This window comes from Bos javanicus, chromosome 16 (assembly GCF_032452875.1).
Source record: "Bos javanicus breed banteng chromosome 16, ARS-OSU_banteng_1.0, whole genome shotgun sequence".
Classification (NCBI taxonomy): Eukaryota; Metazoa; Chordata; class Mammalia; order Artiodactyla; family Bovidae; genus Bos; species Bos javanicus.
In genome coordinates this window covers 71,930,448-71,954,428 of record NC_083883.1, presented here as the reverse complement: position 1 = coordinate 71,954,428, position 23,981 = coordinate 71,930,448, and the positions used below count along the sequence as shown (strand labels likewise).

Below are 23,981 nucleotides of genomic sequence, written 5' to 3'. Positions count from 1 at the left end.
CCCTGCCATCCCTACACTAAGCAATCACTTATCTATGTTCTGTTTCTACAGATTTCCCTATTCTAAACATTTTGCATGAATGGAAGCATACAATTATGGCCCCCCCTTTTTTTTGGCATGCTCAGTCGTGTCCGACTCTTTGTGACCCCATGGACCGTAGTCTGCCAGGCTCCTCTGTTCATGAAATTTCCCAAGCAAGAATACTGGAGTGGGTTGCCATTTCCTTCTCCAGGGAAATGGCAGTAGTTGTGACAGGAAAAGAAAGTGAAAGTGAAAGTTGCTCAGTCTGTTGGACTGTTTGCAACTCCAGACTATACACGAATTCTCCAGGCCAGAATACTGGAGTAGGGAACCTTTCCTTTCTCCAGGTGATCTTCCCAACCCAGGGATCCAACCCAGGTCTCCCACATTGCAGGCAGATTCTTTGCCAGCTGAGCCACAAGGGAAGCCCAATAATACTGGAGTAGGTAGTCTATCCCCCAGCAGATCTTCCTGCATTGCAGGTGGATTCTTGACCAACTGAGCGAGGACTTTTTGTCTTTTCCTGACCACAGCCTAACTTTAAATTCCAGTGACTTTCAGCTAACTGCTGTCTTGTTTTCAGCAATGCAGTGGAGCATCATTGTTCAGCAATCCAATCAAATTCAGGCTCCTTTGAAGGAATAGTTCTTGATGTTAATGTTCGGTATTTGTTCTGACACCAGGAGGGCTCCTCTAAGCTGCTCCTTTATCTGGTATTGTCTTGGGAACTCTCCAGCATAGAGTTTAGCCTTATATCCTCATTGAATCTACAGATCTCTCTATTACCTTTTACCACAACTGCCACTGTCTTGAGAGATTCAGCTTAAATTTTAGCTTGAACTTTTCATGCTCTGTTGAAAATGAAGCCAGTTCCTTTGGGAAGAGACAAAACAGCCGATTTATGGCTTGTTTCTCCCACTTCCCCAGGCAAAATCTTGTGAGCCAGAGCTCTGGAGCTGGGAGTGGGGAAAATGGCATGCTTCTCTCTGAGGAACAACCCATTTTAGGAGCTGAATATGAGGTGGAGAGGGGGCAGGTGTCTGAGATTTTCTTGGCTTTCATCTTCCAGTATGGAACCACAACCTTACAGTCCAGGACTAAGGTAATTGGAGCCCCAGTGTTCTCAGTGGTTCTGCACCAAGAGTAGAGTCTTTGTCCCACGGATCGAGGTTGGGTAGAAGATCGGACTTCTACTCAGGTAGGAGAGGGACTTCTACCCTTCTTGACAACACTGGCCTGGGAGTTGACCTCAGCAACAGGTACCTGTGGGCAGAATGAGAACTGCCAGCATTCTGCTCCACACCTGAAGAAAGCTGTCTGACTGGGAGCTGGAGGTAGAGGGATCCTTGGGTGTACCTCCCTGGAGTGGAATTTCTGCCTAGCTGAGCTGATAGGAGAAAGGGAGAAAGCTGTCTTGGTTCAGATACTAAGACTGGCTTTTCGCTTCAGATATTCATAGATGCTCTTGGATAGATGATTCCTTATTTACTTTTCGCCTTAGGATCATTTCCAGAGGCTTTAAAAAGTTATTTTTAAAATGATTTTCATCAGTTTCACTGGAGAGCAGGTCTGTGGAGCTTTTAAGCTTGTCTTGCTAAAAGTTGATCTCCCTGTGGACTAAAAGATTTAGCTTCTTTTATAGTAATAATTTGTACCTTACAATTATCTAGAAATTCATAGCTTGCAGGTATATAATAATGCCAATAAATTTGAAAACTTAGAGGAGAGGAGTTGGGAAAACCCCTTGAAATAAACAAACAGCTTTCTCAAACTGACACAAGAAGAAACAAAAGTCTGAGTAAGTCTTACATCTATTTAACTGAGTTCTAATTAAAAACCCTGGCAAGGACAGTTCAAGAAAAGGTGATTACAGACCAATATCCCTTACGAACATAGATGGAAAAATCTTATACAGAAGATTAGTAAATTGAATTTAGCAGCATATAGATAATACATCATGATTATGTGGGATTTATGCCAGGAAGCTAAGGTTGGTTTACATTCAAAATGATTTGCTGAATAAATATTGATAGAATAAAAATGTCCTATTATTACTTCAGTACAAATAGAAAAGTAGAAAATTCCTTTTCTGTATAGTTAGCTTCTCTCTAGTACTTTTCCGTGCAAATTCCAGCCATTCAAGAGGCTTGATCTGCAGTGTCTATTTAGCTCAGTCTATTTGGCTTTTGCTCTTTTGAACCTGTATTGTTTCTTCCTATACTGCAGTTACAGATAGAGCTGTTTAGTTGTGGAACTCACTCTCTTTTCCTTCTCTCAGGAATAGCAGTCCTGTACTACCTGTTTTCCAGCATCTGAAGACAGTTACCTCATGTATTTTGTCCAGTTTTTAGTAGTTTACTATAGGAAGATTGGTCTGCCAGAAACACAAGTCTTGCCCACACTTTTTGTCAACCTTATGCAATAAGTATGAAATGATATATGGCATTTCATACATAAACTCATATATATAGTTTATATATATTTACATTTTTCTCCTTAACTAGTGTGGTTAAAAATCTTTTCTTCTTTATTGGTGCTTTGTGTTTCACATGCCTTTCTATAGGTTTATTTTCTTTATCTTACTGATTTATAGATTTTTTTGTGTTTGTGCGTGCTGGATGCCATTCAGAGTTGGTTAGAAAACTCTAAATACTTTATAATTTTCCTATTCACATTTAGTTTTTTAGTTCTCTTGGAATTAAATGTATAAATAAGTGAGGGAATCTAACTTTTTAATATGAATAGCAAGTTGTCCTTGCATAATTTTGAAATTCCCCACTGACTTTTTAAAAAAAAAAAACAAAACACCAATTTTATTGTAGATTAATCTTCTGTGTATGTGCACATGTTTGTAGGTGCCTTATTTCCCTGGCCAGTGGTCTTTTTGTCTATTCCTGCACAGTACCATTTAGTTTTAATTACCTTGTGTGATAAGATCACTGTTCCTTTCTTTGTCTTGAAAATCATCTTGGCTATTCTTGGTTGTTTATTTTTCCAGATGAATTGTGAGAGCAACTCTTCAAGTTCTAGCAAAACACCCTGTTGTAATCCAAAATGTATCTCTGTTATTTATGTCTTTGATATATTTCTTCAGAGTTTTATAATTTTTCTCATAAAAGTCATGTTTTGTTCTTTGTTAGATCTCTCAAATCACTTGCCCCTGGAACCAAGTCACCATATGACGAGGAAGTTTAAGCCATATGGAGAGGTCACGTATGGGAGTTCTGGCACTAGCCCTAACTAGTCGTTCAGCCAGAGGCCAGAATCAACTATAAGACATATGAGTGATTGAGCCTTCATATGATTGCAATCCCTAGTTTTCTAGTTTTTTTAGCTTGAGGTCTTAGATATCATGAACCAAAGATAAGTTGTCTGAATCTCTGACCCAGTGAAATTGTGAGAGATAATAATTATTATTGTTTTAAGCCTCTAAAGTTTGGGATAATTTGTTTATTAAGCAGTAGAAAATTGGGCTTCCCTGGTGGCTTAGAGGTAAAACGTCTGCCTGCAATGCGGGAGACCTGGGTTCAATCCCTGGTCGGGAAGATCCCCTGAAGAAGGAAATGACAGTCCACTCCAGTATTCTTGCCTGGAGAATCCCATGGATGGAGGAGCCTGGTGGGCTACAGTCCCTGGGGTTGCAAAGAGTCAGACACGACTAAGCGACTTCACTTCTTTCACTTTCAGTAGAAAATTAATACACTGGATACCATTCTGGTTATGATTTAGCTTCTCCTATAAGCAAGAGAGTTCCAGAAAAACATCTACTTCTGCTTTGTTGACTATGCCAAAGCCTTTGACTGTGTGGCTCACAACACTGGAAAATTCTTCAAGAGATGGGAATACCAGACCACCTGACCCACCTCCTGAGAAATCTATGTGCAGGTCAAGAAGCAACAGTTAGAACTGGACATAGAACAACAGACTGGTTCAAAATTGGGAAAGGAGTCCGTCAAAGCTGTATATTGTCACCCTGCTTATTTAACTTACATGCAGAGTACATCATGTGAAATGCTGGGCTGGATGAAGCACAGGCTGGAATCAAGATTGCCAGGAGAAATATCAATAACCTCAGATATGCAGATGACACCACCCTTTTGGCAGAAAGTGAAGAGGAACTAAAGAGCCTCTTGATGAAAGTGAAAGAGGAAAGTGAAAAAGCTGGCTTAAAACTCATTCAAAAAACTAAGATTATGGCATCCAGTCCCATCACTTCATGGCAAATAGATGGGGAAACAATGGAAACAGTGACAGACTTTATTTTTTGGGGCTCCAAAATCACTGCAGACGATGACTGCAGCCATGAAATTAAAAGATGCTTGCTTCTCAGAAGAAAAGTTATGACTAACCTAGACAGCATATTCAAAAGAAGAGACATTACTTTGTCAACAAAGGTCTGCATAGTCAAAGCTATTGTTTTTCCAGTAGTCATGTATGGATGTGAGAGTTGGACCGTAAAGAAAGCTGAGCACTGAAGAATTGATGCTTTTGAAGTGTGGTCTTGAAGAAGACTCTTGAGAGTCCCTTGGACTGCAAGGAGATCCAACCAGTCAATTCTAAAGGAAATCAGTCCTGAATATTCATTGGAAGGACTGATGCTGAAGCTGAAACTGCAATACTTTAGCCACTTGATGTGAAGAACTGACTCATTAGGAAAAGCCCTGATGCTGGGAAAGATTGAAGGCAGGAGGAGAAGGGGGTGACAGAGGATGAGATGGTTGTATGGCATCCCCGACTCTATGGACATGAGTTTGAGCAAGCTCCAGGAGTTGGTGATAGACAGGGAAGCCTGGTGTGCTGCAGTCCATGGGTTCGCAAAGAGTCAGACATGACTGAATAACTGAACTGAACTGAACCTGGTAGGTCTGCTTAAGGTTTAACTGGGCTTCCCTGGTGCCTCAGTGGTAAAGAATCTGCCTGCCAATGCAGGAGACGTGAGTTCAATCCCTGAATTGGGAAGATCCCCTGTAGGAAGAAATTGCCACCCACTCCAGTATTCTTGGCTGGGAAATCCCATGGACAGATACAGTACTTGGAATAATTTCTCATCCTAAGTTAATAAATTAGCATTTGTTACTATGTCATGAGCTTGGCTCATTTGTATTTTATGTGATAAGAAACCATGTATCTGCATGTATAAGGCCGAGGAATAAACTCATTGAAAATTCATCATGAACACCATGTTTCTTGAGAAACTGACCTTCTTCTCTTGAGAATGAATTAACATACCAATGTGGTTGAGATTGGAAGTTTTCATGTATTCCATGATACTTATATAGTCAGATACAACTTGTACTATGTTAAAAAACCTGAACTTGTCTTAAATACCTGTTAATTTGGTGGTACGGTCTTTATAGGTTTCATAAACTGACACCAAAGAATACAGTGTAAAACTTCCTTACATTTTTCTAAAGACTGTAATTTACTTCAAAAACTCCTTAAAAGTTCACGAATATCAAATGAGTCAGGTGATCAGCTAGGTTCTGTACTTAACTACATAGGTGTTACTTTTTTCTCAAATAGTTTATTCTGTGAACCTTGAGATATCTTGTGACTCCAGCAAGAATCCACCTTGGAAGTCATGTTGCATCACTTCCGCAGTATTCACTCTGTTCCCTGGAAGCAAGTCTCTTTAGTCCAGCCCACATTGACGGCAGGAGAAGTAGACTCCACCTTCTGAAGAAAAGAGTATCAAATAATTTGTGGACAAATTTTAGAACTACTGCGCTTGATAGTTTGCAGTAGTTCTAGGCTTCCCTGGTGGCTCAGACGGTAAAGAATCTGCCTGCATTGCAGGAGACTTGAATTCTATCCTGGGTCAGGAAGATCCCCTGGAGAAGGAAATGGCATCCCACTCCAGTATTCTTGCCTGGAGAATCCCATAGACAGAGAAGCCTGGTGGGCTATAGTCTGTGGGGTTGTAAGAGTCCAACACAACTGAGAGACTTAACACTTAACAGTCCACTTGATAAGCTTGAAATTAGTACAAAGGAAGTTTTATAAATTAATGATATTAGGCTTAACGTATCCTGATTCTCTGTCTCACAGTACAGGGTATAGTTGTGTTTAATGGTCCTGGTAGACTTAAAATCCTTTGACTAAAGTTTTTTACTGCAAGAGGAGAGAGTGGGTGAATTGAGAAAGCAGCACGGACATATATACAGTAACATGTTTAAAATAGGTAAATAGTAGGAAGCTACTGTATAGCACAGGGAGCTCAGCTCAGTGCTTTTTGATGACCTAGAGGGGTGGGAGGGAGGCTCAAGAGGAAGGGGATATATGTATACTTAGAGATGATTCATGCTGTTTGTACAGCAGAAACTAACACAGCCTTGTAAAGCAGTTATCCTCCCAATTAAAAATTTTACAAATAAAGTTTTTTACTCATTGAGTAGTGTTTGCATGGGCACTGTCTTTACTTGCTTCTAAAGAAAATGAAGAAATAATGATGGGAAAGTGCATTCCAGCCAGTACATGTGCAGACGGGCCACCTGGGGAACTTGGAACTGTCAGCATGAATGGAACTTAGGATGTAAAGGGGGAATGATGGGAAGTGAAGTTGGAAAGGTAGTGCCCCTCAGTTTCTCCTTCTCTCCTTTCACCCTCAGCTTTTGTCATCTTTACATTTTTAAGGTTAATATTTTCTGTGGCCATAATTTCTTTTGCATTTCTTTTCCGTGGGGATGGTCTTGATCCCTGTCTCCTGTACAGTGTCATGAACCTCATTCCATAGCTCATCAGGCACTCTATCTATCAGATCTAGGCCCTTAAATCTATTTCTCACTTCCACTGTATAATCATAAGGGATTTGATTTAGGTCATACCTGAATGGTCTACTGGTTTTCCCTACTTTCTTCAATTTCAGTCTGAATTTGGCAATAAGGAGTTCATGGTCTGAGCCACAGTCAGCTCCTGGTCTTGTTTTTGCTGACTGTATAGAGCTTCTCCATCTTTGGCTGCAAAGAATATAATCAATCTGATTTCGGTGTTGACCATCTGGTGATGTCCATGTATAGAGTCTTCTCTTGTGTTGTTGGAAGAGGGTGTTTGTTATGACTAGTGCATTGTTTTGGCAAAACTCTATTAGTCTTTGCCCTGCTTGATTCCGTATTCCAAGGCCAAATTTACCTGTTACTCCAGGTGTTTCTTGACTTCCTACTTTTGCATTCCAGTCCCCTGTAATGAAAAGGACATCTTTTTTGGGTGTTAGTTCTAAAAGGTCTTGTAGGTCTTCATAGAACTGTTCAACTTCAGCTTCTTCAGCATTACTGGTTGGGGCATAGACTTGGATTACTGTGATATTGAATGGTTTGCCTTGGAAACGAACAGAGATCATTCTGTCTTTGAGATTGCATCCAAGTACTGCATTTCGGACTCTTTTGTTGACCATGATGGCTACACCATTTCTTCTGAGGGATTCCTGCCCGCAGTAGTAGATATAATGGTCATCTGAGTTAAATTCACCCATTCCAGTCCATTTTAGTTCGCTGATTCCTAGAATGTCGACATTCACTCTTGCCATCTCTTGTTTGACCGCTTCCAATTTGCCTTGATTCATTGACCTGACATTCCAGATTCCTATGCAATATTGCTCTTTACAGCATCGGACCTTGCTTCTATCACCAGTCACATCCACAGCTGGGTATTGTTTTTGCTTTGGCTGCATCCCTTCATTCTTTCTGGAGTTATTTCTCCACTGATCTCCAGTAGGATATTGGGCACCTACCGACCTGGGGAGTTCCTCTTTCAGTATCCTATCATTTTGCCTTTTCATACTGTTCATGGGGTTCTCAAGGCAAGAATACTGAAGTGGTTAGCCATTCCCTTCTCCAGTGGACCACATTCTGTCAGATCTCTCCACCATGACCCGCCCGTCTTGGGTTGCCCCACGGGCATGGCTTAGTTTCACTGAGTTAGACAAGGCTGTGGTCCTAGTGTGATTAGATTGACTAGTTTTCTGTGAGTATGGTTTCAGTGTGTGTGCCCTCTGATGCCCTCTTGCAACACCTACCATCTTTTTTGGGTTTCTCTTACCCTGGGCGTGGGATATCTCTTCACAGCTGGTCCAGCAAAGCACAGCCATTGCTCCTTATCTTGGACGAGGGGTATCTCCTCACCGATGGACAGGGAGGCCGGCGTGCTGCGATTCATGGGGTCGCAAAGAGTCGGACATGACTGAGCGACTGATCTGATCTGATCTGATGGCCATAATTAAGTTTTATGTGAATTGTTAATTATAAAAGTTGAAAGCCAGTGGGCAGGGTTTACGTGTGACTGCATAGGCTCCAGAGCTGCATAATATATTTCCTTTCTTGTTTAGTTTTTTTAAGTATTTCCTGGAATTTCTAATTGTCTATTTTTTTCCCACCTTTAACATACTCTCAGTTTTTTCCTCCAAATCTCCATGTGATAAGATACCCTAATGATTCTGCTTTAGAGACCAGTTTCTTAGGGCCTTCTTTCCTCCTGCTCTAAACTGATCCAGTTTTTCTCTAGGTCTGCTTTTCTTGAATTTCCATAATTCCTGGATTCCATTCCTTTCCCTTTCTCCCTATTGCTGCGTCATGTCCTCGGAATTTCCTATAAAAGGTTGTTTGAGGGTGCTAAGTTTTCCAAGTAGTTGCATGTCTGAAAGCACCGTTTTTGAACCTGTATCCTATTTCTGCTTTGTTGACTATGCCAAAGCCTTTGACTGTGTGGATCACAATAAACTGGAAAATTCTGAAAGAGATGGGAATACCAGACCACCTGACCTGCCTCTTGAGAAACCCATATGCAGGTCAGGAAGCAACAGTTAGAACTGGTCATGGAACAACAGACTGGTTCCAAATAGGAAAAGGAGTACGTCAAGACTGTATATTGTCACCCTGCTTATTTAACTTATATGCAGAGTACATCATGAGAAACACTGGGCTGGAAGAAGCACAAGCTGGAATCAAGACTGCCGGGAGAAATATCAATAACCTCAGATATACAGATGACACCACCCTTATGGCAGAAAGTGAAGAGGAACTCAAAAGCCTCTTGATGAAAGTGAAAGAGGAGAGTGAAAAAGTTAGCCTCAAGCTCAACATTCAGAAAACGAAGATCATGGCATCTGGTCCCATCCCTTCATGGGAAATAGATGGGGAAACAGTGTCAGACTTTATTTTTGGGGGCTCCAAAATCACTGCACATTTTGGAGCAGTGATTGCATCCATGGAATTAAAAGACGCTTACTCCTTGGAAGGAAAGTTATGACCAACCGTGATAGCATATTGAAAAGCAGAGACATTACTTTGCCAACAAAGGTCCATCTAGTCATATGGTTTTTCCAGTGGTCATGTATGGATGTGAGAGTTGGACTGTGCAGAAAGCTGAGCGCCGAAGAATTGATGCTTTTGAACTGTGGTGTTGGAGAAGACCCTTGAGAGTCCCTTGGACTGCAAGATCCAACCAGTCCATCCTAAAGGAGATTGGTCCTGGGTATTCATTGGAAGGACTGATGCTGAAGCTGAAACTCCAGTACTTTGGCCACCTCATGCGAAGAGTTGACTCATAGGAAAAGACCCTGATGCTGGGAGGGATTGGGGGCAGGAGGAGAAGGAGATGACAGAGGATGAGATGGTTGGATGGCATCACTGACTTGATGGACATGAGTTTGAGTGAAGTCCAGGAGTTGGTGATGGAAAGAGAGGCCTGGTGTGCTGCAATTCGTGGGGTCACAAAGAGACGGACACGACTGAGAGACTGAACTGACTGAACCTTGTTATCAATATCAGAGGTATTTTGAAGCGATGATGATAAGTATGAATATATTGGTATTTCAAGTCTGTTACATTGGCCTAGTAAAAATAGCCAAGGAAAAACAATATGTGACCTTACCACCTGAAAGTACTACATTGCCATATTGAAACACCACTGAGTATGCTTCATTTGCAAGCATGCTTGTAATGGGGAAACTGAAGTATAAAGTCGTCAGTGTAGACACTGTCAGTACTTTTTACATTTAGTGAACAAAATTATTATACATTCTTTTTCTCACAAATTACTTTTTATTCATATTTATGAAATACAGCCAAGCTATAGTCTTATTTTTTCAGCTTATTGAAATACATTTTTTGTCTCCTTTTCTTATGAGAATATTCTGAAAATTGATGTTTCAGAAAGATCCCTAAGAGTTAGGCTATATTAAACATCTATTTTATAATTTTTTAATGATGAAACCATTGATCTTTTCTTACTAGGATAACCATTATAAAAACTTGACCGATATAAAAATGTTATGTGTCTTGAACCTAGAAGTAGGCCAACCAATAGTAGATGACAGGAGCATCCTCTCTCCTCTCACTTAACCTTTTACAATCTGATCAACTCTTCCACCATTGTTTTACCTTAGCTTCTAAGAGACTCAACGCAGAGTGCTTAAATACAACAGTCAGATACCTTGTATAGCTTTCCTGCTTTTAATTAATCCTGATTTTATTTTTAATTGTTCTGTTCATATTTAATCTTGTAAGCACTCTCAAATTCTTTTTGACTCCAGGTTATATTTTTTAAGGTTTTGTATCTTGCCTTCTTCAGCGATCAGTGCAAAGAAATAGAGGAAAACAACAGAATGGGAAAGACTAGAGATCTCTTCAAGAAAATCAGAGATACCAAAGGAACATTTCATGCAAAGATGGGCTCGATAAAGGACAGAAATGGTATGGACCTAACAGAAGCAGAAGATATTAAGAAGAGATGGCAAGACTACACAGAAGAACTGTACAAAAAAGATCTTCATGACACAGATAATCATGATGGTGTGATCACTGACCTAGAGCCAGACATCCTGGAATGTGAAGTCAAGTGGGCCTTAGAAAGCATCACTACAAACAAAGCTAGTGGAGGTGATAGAATTCCAGTTGAGCTATTCCAAATCCTGAAAGACGATGGTGTGAAAGTGCTGTGCTCAATATGCCAGCAAATTTGGAAAACTCAGCAGTGGCCACAGGACTGGAAAAGGTCAGTGTTCATTCCAATCCCAAAGAAAGGCAATGCCAAAGAATGCTCAAACTACCGTACAATTGCAGTCATCTCACACGCTAGTAAAGTAATGCTCAAAATTCTCCAAGTCAGGCTTCAGCAATATGCGAACCGTGAACTTCCTGACATTCAAGCTGGTTTTAGAAAAGGCAGAGGAACCAGAGATCAAATTCCCAACATCCGCTGGATCATGGAAAAAGCAAGAGAGTTCCAGAAAAACATCTATATCTGCTTTATTGACTATGCCAAAGCCTTTGACTGTGTGGATCACAATAAACTGTGGAAAATTCTGAAAGAGATGGGAATACCAGACCACCTGATCTGCCTCTTGAGAAATTTGTATGCAGGTCAGGAAGCAACAGTTAGAACTGGACATGGGATAACAGACTGGTTCCAAATAGGAAAAGGAGTACGTCAAGGCTGTATATTGTAACCCTGCTTATTTAACTTCTATGCAGAGTACATCATGAGAAACGCTGGGCTGGAAGAAGCACAAGCTGGAATCAAGACTGCCGGGAGAAAAATCGACAACCTCAGATATGCAGATGACGCCACCCTTATGGCAGAAAGTGAAGAGGAACTCAAAAGCCTCTTGATGAAAGTGAAAGAGGAGAGTGAAAAAGTTGGCTTAAAGCTCAACATTCAGAAAACGAAGATCATGGCATCTGGTCCCATCCCTTCATGGGAAATAGATGGGGAAACAGTGGAAACAGTGTCAGACTTTATTTTTGGGGGCTCCAAAATCACTGCAGATGGTGATTGCAGCCATGAAATTAAAAGACGCTTACTCCTTGGAAGGAAAGTTATGACCGACCTAGATAGCATATTGAAAAGCAGAGACATTACTTTGCCAGCAAAGGTTCGTCTAGTCAAGGCTACGGTTTTTCCAGTAGTCATGTATGGATGTGAGAGTTGGACTGTGAAGAAGGCTGAGGGCCAAAGAATTGATGCTTTTGAACTGTGGTGTTGGAGAAGACTCTTGAGAGTCCCTTGGACTGCAAGGAGATCCAACCAGTCCATCCTAAAGGAGATCAGCCCTAGGATTTCTTTGGAAGGAATGATGGTAAAGCTGAAACTCCAGTACTTTGGCCACCTCATGCGAAGAGTTGACTCATTGGAAAAGACCCTGATGCTGGGAAAGATTGAGGGCAGGAGGAGAAGGGGACGACAGAGGATGAGATGGTTGGATGGGATCACTGATTCGATGGATGTGAGTCTCAGTGAACTCTAGGAGTTGGTGATGGACAGGGAGGCCTGGCGTGCTCGATTCATGGGGTCGCAAAGAGTCGGACATGACTGAGCGACTGATCTGATCTGATCTGATCTTGCCTTTTCAACTTGCTTCTAAGCTCTTGAAGACAGGAAATCATCTCTAACTTTCAAAACTAGCTTCAATGGACTGTTTTGAAGTTAAATAAATAGACATAGGAAACACTTAGAATTGTATTTGGCATGAAGGAAATGCTAATGTTAGCAGCATTATGTTTTATTATGTTCAGACTACTTTATAGAACATGTACTTATAGGAGGTATTTAGGTAAGAAAAGATTTTTCTGTTCCTCAATACTTAACAAAAATTTGAGGACTGGACATTTGTATTTTAACTCAGTGCCAAATGAGTTGAAATGTTAACTGCTTTCTAAATATATCTAATGTTTGGTAAAATCCAAAGGTGACCTCTTCCATCCAAATATTAGGTAATGCTGGGACATAATTCTGGAGGAGAAAGCAACTTGAAAGAAGTCTTTAGGCTAAGTAGCACATTACGGAATTGAGAAGCTATGAAAAACATTAATTTATTCTCAGAGGAGGCTGAAGAGATAGGTGCCCAGAAAAAGAAACTTACTTTTTATATGTAACATGTTCCTGAATCTACTGTTTGCTGGTCTTGAAGATCATATTGTGTCTTTGAACATGTTAGCTGTAGGCTACTAGCCTGTCATGTAAGAGAACCCCATGGACTTTAGCCCACTAGGCTCCTCTGTCCATGGAATTTCCCAGGCAGGAATACTGGAGTGTGTTGCCATTTCCTTCTACAGGGGATCTTCCTGACCCAGGGATTCAACTCGCGACTCCTGCATTGGCCAGTGGATTCTTTAGCACTGGGGGAAAAAACCTGGGAAACCCCCTATATATCCCATGTTAGTAGTAAAAGAGATGAAAAGGAAAGCCTGCTCAGTGAATGATCCTTGCCCTTGAGGAACCGTCTCTGAGTTGGGAAGATCCCTTGGAGGAGGGCACTGGTAGGTGGTGGTGGTTGTTTAGTCTCTAAGTCATGTCTGACTCTCTTGCGACCCCATGGACTGTAGCCCGCCAGGCTCTTCTGTCCATGAAATTTTCCAGGCAAGAATACTGGAGTGGGTTGCCATTTCCTACTCCAGGAAATCTTCCCAACCAGGAATTGAACCCATGTCTCTTGAGTCTCCTGTGTTAGCTGGCGGATTCTTTACCACCACATCATGTGGGAAGCCCTAGGATGTCACGGCTGTAGTCTAAATGATCAATGTGTGAGTCATTAAAGTGGCAGAGGGAGTGACAAGAAGAGGATAGATTCCAGATAAAAAATGGAATCAATAATACTTAATGATTGATTATGGTAGTGAGATAGGAGGAAGGTAAAATTTCATTCCTGGCATGAATAATGGGATTATATGGTAAATTTCTCACTAGGCTTTTGAGAGAAATTTTACTTTATGTATGTGAATAGCTTCTGCAAAATAGTAAACATATGAAGGTAACTTCTGAGTAGGTCATTTCTAAGTTTCTCTCTATTTTTATTTATAGATGCCACCTCAAATGAACAGCAAGAGCTTTTCTGTCAGAAGTTGCAGCAGTGTTGCATACTGTTTGATTTCATGGACTCTGTTTCAGACTTGAAGAGCAAAGAAATTAAAAGAGCAACATTGAATGAACTGGTTGAGTATGTTTCAACTAATCGTGGTGTAATTGTTGAATCAGCGTATTCTGATATAGTAAAAATGGTAAGCTTCTAGACTTAAGTTCCTCAGATTTATATAAATTCAAGTAAGATCTGAGGTGTAATTACAATTTAATGAGATTGATTTTTAGTAAATGTACAGTAGTTGATGTACTCAAAAGAATGTTTTTTAAAATAGTCCGTTTGAAAGATTATCCATTCCAGTGATGCTGTCATTGCTTTATGATAGTTTGGGAATTCAGTAGCCACAATGACTGGTGGCTACCACATTGGAGAGTGTGGGTCTAGAACTTAGGAGAAAGATGTAAGCTCAAGATTATATGGGTTGGTAGGTAATTAATGTCATGCAGCTGAATAGAGAAAGAATAGCTAAAGGGCGAAGAAAAGACTAATGAAAAAAACGGGGCTCTCCACATCTCAGAAATGGATCAGGGAGTCAAATATAGACCATTCTTATTTAGGACATTTTGATATCATATATGTAACTTCTATAGCACTGAATTTTAATCAAAACTCAGGACCTTTAAATGATATAAACAAACATTTGAAATATCTGATGCGAAAAAAAAAAAAACTATTGAAGAAAGATTGTTCAGGGTACTGTTTATTAATTATTTAACCATATTCTTCAAACTGTAGAAATTTGTTTAGGACGTATGATTTTTGTATTTTAGTGCATAACAAAATATAGAAAAATTCATTTGGAATAATTAGAGTCACCAGGCACTCAGTTTAAACTTGTGTTGGTTGTGGAAGGTTCCACAGAGTCAGACATGACTGAGCTACTAACACACAGAAAGTTATAGCAAGTATGATCTAAACTAAGTCATACTCTTTGCATTGGTCACTTAAGGCTTTCTTATCTCGCCTTGCTATTCTCTGGAACTCTGCATTCAGTTGGGTATATCTTTCTCTTTCTCCTTTGCCTTTTGCTTCTCTTTTCTCAGCTATTTATTAGGCCTCCTCAGACAGCCACTTTGTCTTCTGGCATTTCTTTTTCTTGGGGATGGTTTTGGTCATCACCTCCTGTACAGTGTTATGAACTTTCATCCATAGTTCTTTGTGCAGTCTGTCTACCAGATCTAGTCCCTTGCATCTATTCGTTACCTCCACTGTATAATCACAAGGGATTTGATTTAGGTCATACCTGAATGGCCTAGTGGTTTTCCTTACTTTCTTCAATTTAAGCCTAAATTTTGCAATAAGGAGCTGAAGATCTGAGCCACAGTCAGCTCCAAGTCTTGTTTTTGCTGACCATATAGAACTTTTCTGTCTTTGTCTGCAAAGAATATAATCAGTCTGATTTCAATACTGGCTATCTGGTGATGTCCATGTGTAGAGTCATCTCTTATGTTGTTGGAAGAGGGTGTTTTGCCAACATATGCTGGGTCATAGAAAAAGTAAGGGAATTCCAAAGAAAAGTCTACTTCTGCTTCATTGACTATGCTGAAGCCTTTGACTATGTGGATCACAACAAACTGTGGAATATTCTTAATGACATGGGAATCCCAGACCATATTACCTGCTTCCAGAGAAACCTGTATGCAGGTCAAGAAGCAGCAGTTAGAACTGGACATGGAACAACGAACTGGTTCAAAATCGGGAAAGGCTGTATGTTGTCACCCTGCTTATTTAACTTACATGCAAAGTATTTCATGTGAAATGCTGGGCTGGATGAATCACAAGCTGGAATCAAGATTACAGAGATAAATATATCAACAGCTTCAGATATGCAGATAATACCACTTTAATGGCAGAAAGTGAAGAGCAACTAATGAGCCTCCTGATGAAGGTGAAAGAGGAAAGTGAAAAGGCTGGCTTAAAACTCAACATTCTGAAAACTAAGATTATGGCATCTGCTCCTATCACTTCATGGCAAATAGATGGGGAAACAATGCAAACAGTGACAGACTTTATTTTCTTGGGTTCCAAAATCACTGCAGATGGTGACTGCAGCCTGAAATTAAAGGATGCTTGCTCCTTAGAAGAAAAACTATGACCAACCTAGACAGCATATTGAAAAGCAGAGACATTACTTTGCCAACAAAGGTCCATCTAGTCAAAGCTGTGGTTTTTCCAGTAGTCATGTACCGAGGTGAGAGTTGGACCATAAAGAAGGCTGAGTGTTGAAGAATTGACAGTTTTGAACTATGGTGTTGGAGGATCAAACCAGTCAATGCTATAGGAAATCAGCCCTGAATCTTCATTGGAAGGACTGATGCTGAAGTTCCAATACTTTAGCCACCTGATGCGAAGAGCTGACTCGTTGGAAAGGACCCTGATCCTGGGAAAGATTAAGGACAAGAGAAGAAGGGGGTGACAGAGGATGAGATGGTTAGAATGCATCACTAATAGCCATGAGTTTGAGCAAGCTCCAGGAGATGCTGAAGGACAGAGAAGCCTGGTGTGCTGCAGTCTATGGGGTTGCAAAGAGTCAGACATGACTTAGCTACTGGGCAACAACAAAATAAGCTGTATGTATATATTTGAGTCAAATTATTCTGTAATTTGCCATATGTTAATAAATTCTGGGATTTAATTCATTTTCCCAAGCAAAAGGTATGTTTTTTGTCTTAAAAAAACTTTTTTTTTTAACTTCTGGGTACTTCATTTCTAGTTAAGAAGCCTACTCACTTAGTTCTTTAAAGCTTTTTGGTGTATTTGGGATACACAGTTAATTTTACTGGTGGCTACAAGTATACTTTTTCTTTTACTACCAACAATAATAAGTATGATTTCAAAGGCAAATTATGCCCTTCTATGGGATATATTCCCTTTTTGAGTTCTAGCTATGACTTTCGGCCACTTGTTGTGAAATTGATATCTATTAAACTATCTATTGGCTCTTCCCCATATATAGGTTTTGAGTTTTAGCAAATCAAATTTTAGATTTTTACTTTCTAAGTCTTATGGGTTGTGCGTGTGTGCATGCTAAGTCAGTTTAGTTGTGTCCAACTCTTTGCAACCTTGTGGACTGTAGCCTGCCAAACTCCTCTATCCAAGGGATTCTCCAGGCAAGAATACTGGAATGGTTTCCATGCCCCCTCCAGGGTATCTTCCCAACCCAGAGATAGAACCCACATCCCCTGTGTCTACTGCATTGCAGGCATATTCTTTGCTGCCGAGCTACTGGGGAAGCCCCTTATAGTAATTGACAGTTAACAGTTATTTGGCATACCATAAATGCCACTTCATAAGAATGGTTGCGAATTTGCTTATACCACCAAACAACCATAGTTCATCAGATCGAGTTCCTTAAATCAAGACAATCCCCATGGAAAAGAAATGCAAAAAAGCAAAATGGCTGTCTGAGGAGGCCTTACAAATAGCTGTGAAAAGAAGAGAAGCGAAAAGCAAAGGAGAAAAGGAAAGATAAAAGCATCTGAATGCAGAGTTCCAAAGAATAGCAAAGAAAGATAAGAAAGCCTTCCTCAGCGATCAGTGCAAAGAAATAGAGGAAAACAACAGAATGGGAAAGACTAAAGATCTCTTCAAGAAAATTAGAGATACCAAGGGAACATTTCATGCAAAGATGGGCACAATGAAGGACAGAAATGGTATGGACCTAACAGAAGCAGAAGATATTAAGAAGAGGTGGCAAGAATACACAGAAGAACTGTACAAAAAAGATCTTCGTGACCCAGATAATCACAATGGTGTGATCACTCACCTAGAGCCAGACATCCTGGAATGTGAAGTCAAGTGGGCCTTAGAAAGCATCACTACAAACAAAGCTAGTGGAGGTATTGGAATTCCAGTTGAGCTATTTCAAATCCTGAAAGATGATGCTGTGAAAGTGCTGCACTCAATATGCCAGGAAATTTGGAAAACTCAGCAGTGGCCACAGGACTGGAAAAGGTCAGTTTTCATTCCAATCCCAAAGAAAGGCAATGCCAAAGAATGCTCAAACTACCACACAGTTGTACTCATCTCACACGTGAGTAAAGTAATGTTCAAAATTCTCCAAGCCAGGCTTCAGCAATACGTGAACTGTGAACTTCTGATGTTCAAGCTGGTTTTAGAAAAGGCAGAGGAACCAGAGATCAAATTCCCAACATCCGCTGGATCATCGAAAAAGCAAGAGAGTTCCAGAAAAACATCTATATCTGCTTTATTGACTATGCCAAAGCCTTTGACTGTGTGGATCACAGTAAACTGTGGAAAATTCTGAAAGAGATGGGAATACCAGACCACCTGACCTGCCTCTTGAGAAACCCATATGCAGGTCAGGAAGCAACAGTTAGAACTGGTCATGGGACAACAGACTGGTTCCAAATAGGAAAAGGAGTACATCAAGGCTGTATATTGTCACTCTGCTTATTTAACTTATATGCAGAGTACATCATGAGAAACGCTGGGCTGGAAGAAGCACAAGCTGGAATCAAGACTGCCGGGAGAAATATCAATAACCTCAGATACGCAGATGACACCACCCTTATGGCAGAAAGTGAAGAGGAACTCAGAAGCCTCTTGATGAAAGTGAAAGAGGAGAGTGAAAAAGTTGGCTTAAAGCTCAACATTCAGAAAACGAAGATCATGGCATCTGGTCCCATCCCTTCATGGGAAATAGATGGGGAAACAGTGGAAACAGTGTCAGACTTTATTTTTGGGGGCTCCAAAATCACTGCAGATGGTGATTGCAGCCATGAAATTAAAAGACGCTTACTCCTTGGAAGGAAAGTTATGACCGACCTAGATAGCATATTCAAAAGCAGAGACATTACTTTGCCAACAAAGGCAAAGTCATATGGTTTTTCCAGTGGTCAGGTATGGATGTGAGAGTTGGACTGCGAAGAAAGCTGAGCGCTGAAGAAGTGATGCTTTTGAACTATGGTGCTGGAGAAGATTCTTGAGAGTCCCTTGGACTGCAAGGAGATCCAACCAGTCCATCTTAAAGGAGATCAGTCCTGGGTATTCACTGGAAGGACTGATGCTAAAGCTCCAATACTTTGGCCACCTCATGCGAAGAGTTGACTCATAGGAAAAGACCCTGATGCTGGGAGGGATTGGGGGCAGGAGGAGAAGGGTACGACAAAGGATGAGATGGCTGGATAGCACTACCGACTCGATGGACATGAGTTTGAGTGAAGTCTGGGAGTTGGTGATGGACAGGGAGGCCTGGCGTGCTGCGGTTCATGGGGTTGCAAAGAGTCGGACATGACTGAGCCACTAAACTGAACTGAACTGAACCAAACAACATTTGTCTCATCCTCTATTCCCCAAGTAATTTATCTTAAATGACCAATGCCTCAAGTGTTAGGGCCTTACGTTACTGAACCATTTGGTCTGTCAGTCTGTTCATCATTCTTCAAACACTTTTGAGTTGGGCTCATAATCTATTCTTTGCTAAAGAAGGACTGTAGTGTACTTTGGTACTAAGACAGTATGAAAGATGAGTTAGAATCTAAAATGAAGAGTCTCAAAGCATACCTTTATTTCAGAGAGATTAGTATTTTTTAAAAGGCTCAGGGTAAATGAAACCAAATTATCTAAATCAAATCATCATCAGTTCAGTTCAGTAGCTCAGTTGTGTCCAACTCTTTGCGACCCCATGAACCCCAGCATGCCAGTCATCCCTGTCCATCACCAACTCCTGGAGTCCACCCAAACCCATATCCATTGAGTCAGTGATGCCATCATGGTGTATTATAAACTATGTCTGTAATGGCCATATACCCCCATCCTCCTCCGCTTTATAAAATGTGGTGTGTGTATAAGACTAGAGATATTTTACCAAACTCTTTTGGGTTATAAGGTAAGTAAAAGTCTGGGTTAAAGTATGGGAGAAGTTGTGGAAAGATGAAAAGAGGAAGTTAGGGATAGGGAGAGTTAGGAACTTTATGCTCCCCTCCCCCAATTTCCTCCCCTCCCCTTTTTTTTTTTTTAAGCAAAACTTTGAAAAAAAAAAAATTTGTGATTTAAAGAAGAGGAATCTGGAGGTAGTCTATATGAAATTTGATGTCTGTAGAGGTCAGAGTTATGGGATAGAGAAAATAAAGAAATAAATGGCTGCCTTCATATCTTGAAGAGGTTTATAGGTTTTGAGCTAAACTTACAGTCACAGCTTTTTTCTTAAAGTTATCTTTAAAATATTTCATTTTGCATTTTTAAATTTAACTGAACAACAGAGAAGTCTAAATTTATTTTTCTTTACAGATCAGTGCTAACATCTTCCGAACTCTTCCTCCAAGTGATAATCCAGATTTTGATCCAGAAGAGGATGAACCCACACTTGAGGCCTCTTGGCCTCACATACAAGTATGGAACATAATTTTATTTATGCTGTTCTGCTGAAATCATGGAACTCTGTTTTAGATTTGAGTGTCTATTTAAAGTACTAGATTTTTAATACATTTTCTTAACATTTCCTTTTCCCAAAATATTGCTTTTCATTTTTTTAATAGTAAATTACACTTAACATTTACCTTTTAAACTGTTTCAAAGTATATTCCTTAGCGTTAAGTACATTCGTAATGCTAAGCAGCCATCACTGTTACCTAGTGTAATAGGCACCTTTTCATTACCTTTTCATCATCCACAGTCTTTTCATCACCCCAGATGGAAACACCCTTGTCATTAACAGTCAGTTCCCATTCTTTACCTGCCCCCTACCTCCCAGCCACTGGCAGCTATTAATCTACTCTCTGTGTCTGTGGATTTGCCTTATATGCTTACCATAATATTTTCAGGGTTCATCAATATTGTAACATGTATCAATATGTCATTCCTTTTAATGGCTGAATAATATTCCATTATATGGACATACCACATTTTGTTTATCCATTAATCAGTAGATGGACAGTTAGGTGGTTTCTATTTTTTGGCCTTTGTGACTAGAAGTGGTATGAATGTGTAAGTTTTTGTTTAACATGTTTCCCATAAGTTTTGACATGTTGTGTTTTTATTTTTATTGATTTCAGAGTGTTTTCTAACTTCCTCTGTGACTTATTTGGCCCATTAGTTATTTAAGAATGTGTTTAATTTCTGGGCTTCCCTTGTGGCTCCACTTGTAAAGAGTCTGCCTGCAAGGCAGGAGACCTGGGTTTGATCCCTTGATTGGGAAGATCTCCTGGAGAAGGGAAGGCTACCCACTCCAGTATTCTGGCCTGGAGAATGCCATGGACTATCGTCCATGGGGTCACAAAGAGTTGGGTACAACTGAGGGACTGGGCTTCCCTAGTAGCTCAGCTGGTAAAGAATCTGCCTGCAATGCAGGAGACCCTGGTTCAATTCCTGGGTCAGGAAGATCCACTGGAGAAGGGATAGGCTACCCATTCCAGTATTCTTGGGCTTCCTTGATAGCTCAGCTGGTAAAGAGTCCACCTGCAATGCCAGAGACCTGGGTTCAATCCCTGTGTTGGGAAGATCCTTTGGAGAAGGGGGGATAGGCTACCCACTCCAGTATTCTGGCCTGGAGAATTCCATGGACTATATAGTCCATGGGGTCACAAAGAGTAGGACAAGACTGAGCAACTTCCACCTGAATTTCTGGCTCCCATATTTCTTTCTGTTACTGATTTATAATTTTATTTCATTGTGGTTGGTGAATATACTTTGAAGTTTTCAATCCTTTTAAATGTATTAGGCCTAGCATATAGTTTATCATGGAGAATGTTTCATGTGTGCTTGAGAAGAATGTGAATACTGTTGTTGCTGGATGGAGTGTTGTGCTGAAATCTCTTAGATCTAGTTGGTTGGTTAAGTTTTCAGTTTCCTTGTTGACCTTCTGTCTAGTTCTCTCCACTATTGAAAATGAAATATTGAAATTTCCTACTGTTACAGTTGAATTGTCTGTTTCTCTTTTCTGTTATGTCAGTTTTTGATTCATGTATTTTGGGGTCTTATAAATCATGTTTATAATCATTTTACAGTTTTTGTGTTAAAATACATTTTGTCTGATATAGTATTCTATAACCACTATTTGAATACTATATATAAATACTAATAAATTTACATATATAAATATTACATAAATTTATAACCACTATATAAATACTATATATAGTATTTTACAGCTACTGTCTAACTCTCTTTTGGTTACTGTTTGCATGATATATCTTTTCTGTACATTGACTTCTTATCTATTTGTTTCTTTGAATCTAAATTTTATCTCTTGGGAATTCCTTGGTGGTCCAGTGGTTAGGACTTTTCAGTTTCACTGCTGAGGGCCTAAGTTCAATCCATGGTCAGGGAACAAAGATCCTGCAAGCCACACAGTGTGGCTAAATAGTGTCTCTTGTAAACAGCATGTAGTTGAAACCTGTTTTTTTTTTTTTAATCAGTTTTGACAGTCTCTGCTTTTGACTAATGTTTAATCCATTTATATTGAATGTAATTGCTGGTAAGGTAGAATTTACGTTTGCTGTTTTGGCCTTCCCTGGTAGCTCAGTGGTAAAGAATCAGCCTGCAATGCAGGAGATGTGGGTTCTATCCTTGGGTTGGGAAGAACCCCTGGAGAAGAAAATGGCAACCCATTCCATTATTCTTGCCTGGGAAATCCCATGGACAGAGGAGCCTGGCAGGCTCCATGGGGTCACAGAATCGAACACAATCTAAACTAAGCAACATTTTGCTGTTCTATGTCTTATGTCTTTCTCATTCCTCTACCCCTCCGTTATTGTGTTTTGTATTAAATACGGATTTTCTGGAGTACCATTTTAATTCTCTTGTTTCTTTAACTATACTTTTTTGAGGTATTTTCTTAGTACTTACCCTAGGGATTACATTTTAAAATGAACTAGTTTGGTTGAATAGTAGTAGTATTCAATTTTAGTAGTATTAATAATTTTAGTAGTATACAAAACTTTGGTCCAGTATACCTCCATTCCCTCCCCCTTCTTCTGTGCTGTTATTGTCATACAGATTGGATCTTTATGCAGGCATTTTATTGCACTTTACTTCATTGCACTTTGCAGATACTGCATTTTTTTTTTTTACAAATTGAAGGTTTGTGGCAACCTTGTGTGAAGCAAGTCTATCAGCACCATTTTCTTACTTCATGTCTCTGTCACATTTTGATAATTCTTGTAATATTTTCAACTTTTACATTGTTATATTTTTATGATGATCTGTGATCAGTGATCTTTGATGTTATTATTGCAAAAAGATTACAGCCTGCTGAAGACTCAGATGATGGTTAGCATTTTTAGCAATAAAGTATTTTTAAATTAAGGTATGTACATTGTTTTTATAAAACATAATGTGATTGCATATTTAATAGACTATAATGTAAACATAACTCGAGAAGGCAATGGCACCCCACTCCAGTACTCTTGCCTGGAAAATCCATGGACGGAGGGGCCTGGTAGGCTGCAGTCCATGGGGTCGCTAAGAGTCAGGCATGACTGAGCAACTTCACTTTGACTTTTCACTTTCATGCATTGGAGAAGGAAATGGCAGCCCATTCCAATATTCTTGCCTGGAGAATCCCAGGGACAGCGGAGCCTGATGGGTTGCTGTCTATGGGGTCGCACAGAGTCGGACACGACTGAAGCGACTTAGCAGCCGCCATAAACATAACTTTTATATACTTTGGTAAGCCAGAAAAATTCATGTGACTTGCTTTAGTGCAAAATTCACTTTATTATGGTGGCCTGGAACCAAACCTGCAATATCTCCGAAGTATGCCTGTACATTGTACATCCATCAACCCAGTTTTATAATTACTGCTTTATGTGGTTGACTTGTAAAACAAAATGAAAGAGTTATAAATAAAAATACATTTACACTCTTTCATATTTACCTATGTAGTTACCTTTACCCATGCTCTTCCTTTCTTCCTATGAACTCAAGTTACATATAGTGTCATTTTGTCTCAGCCTGAAGGATTCCCTTTAATATTTCTTGTAAGGCAAGTCGATTAATCTGGGAATATCTTAATTTTCCCTTCATTTTTGAAGGACAGTTTGGCTGAATATAGAATTCTTGGTTAACTGCCTTTTCCCCTCAACACTTTGAAGGTCTCCTCCCACTGATCCTCTGGTGTCCATGGTTTTCTGTCCAAGTCAGTTATTAA

At 39.9% G+C, this 23,981-nt stretch overlaps 1 protein-coding gene across 2 annotated transcripts in view; it reads left to right on the top strand.

Annotated features, from left to right (window-relative positions):
* PPP2R5A (protein phosphatase 2 regulatory subunit B'alpha) overlaps positions 1 to 23,981 on the top strand; it is a 72,536-nt gene that overhangs the window by 18,999 nt on the left and 29,556 nt on the right. For both annotated transcript variants that reach the window (XM_061383567.1, XM_061383568.1), the window contains exons 2-3: positions 13,813 to 14,009; positions 20,123 to 20,224. In XM_061383567.1, coding sequence (XP_061239551.1) covers positions 13,813 to 14,009; positions 20,123 to 20,224 — 299 coding nt within the window. The remainder of the gene's footprint in view (positions 1 to 13,812; positions 14,010 to 20,122; positions 20,225 to 23,981) is intronic.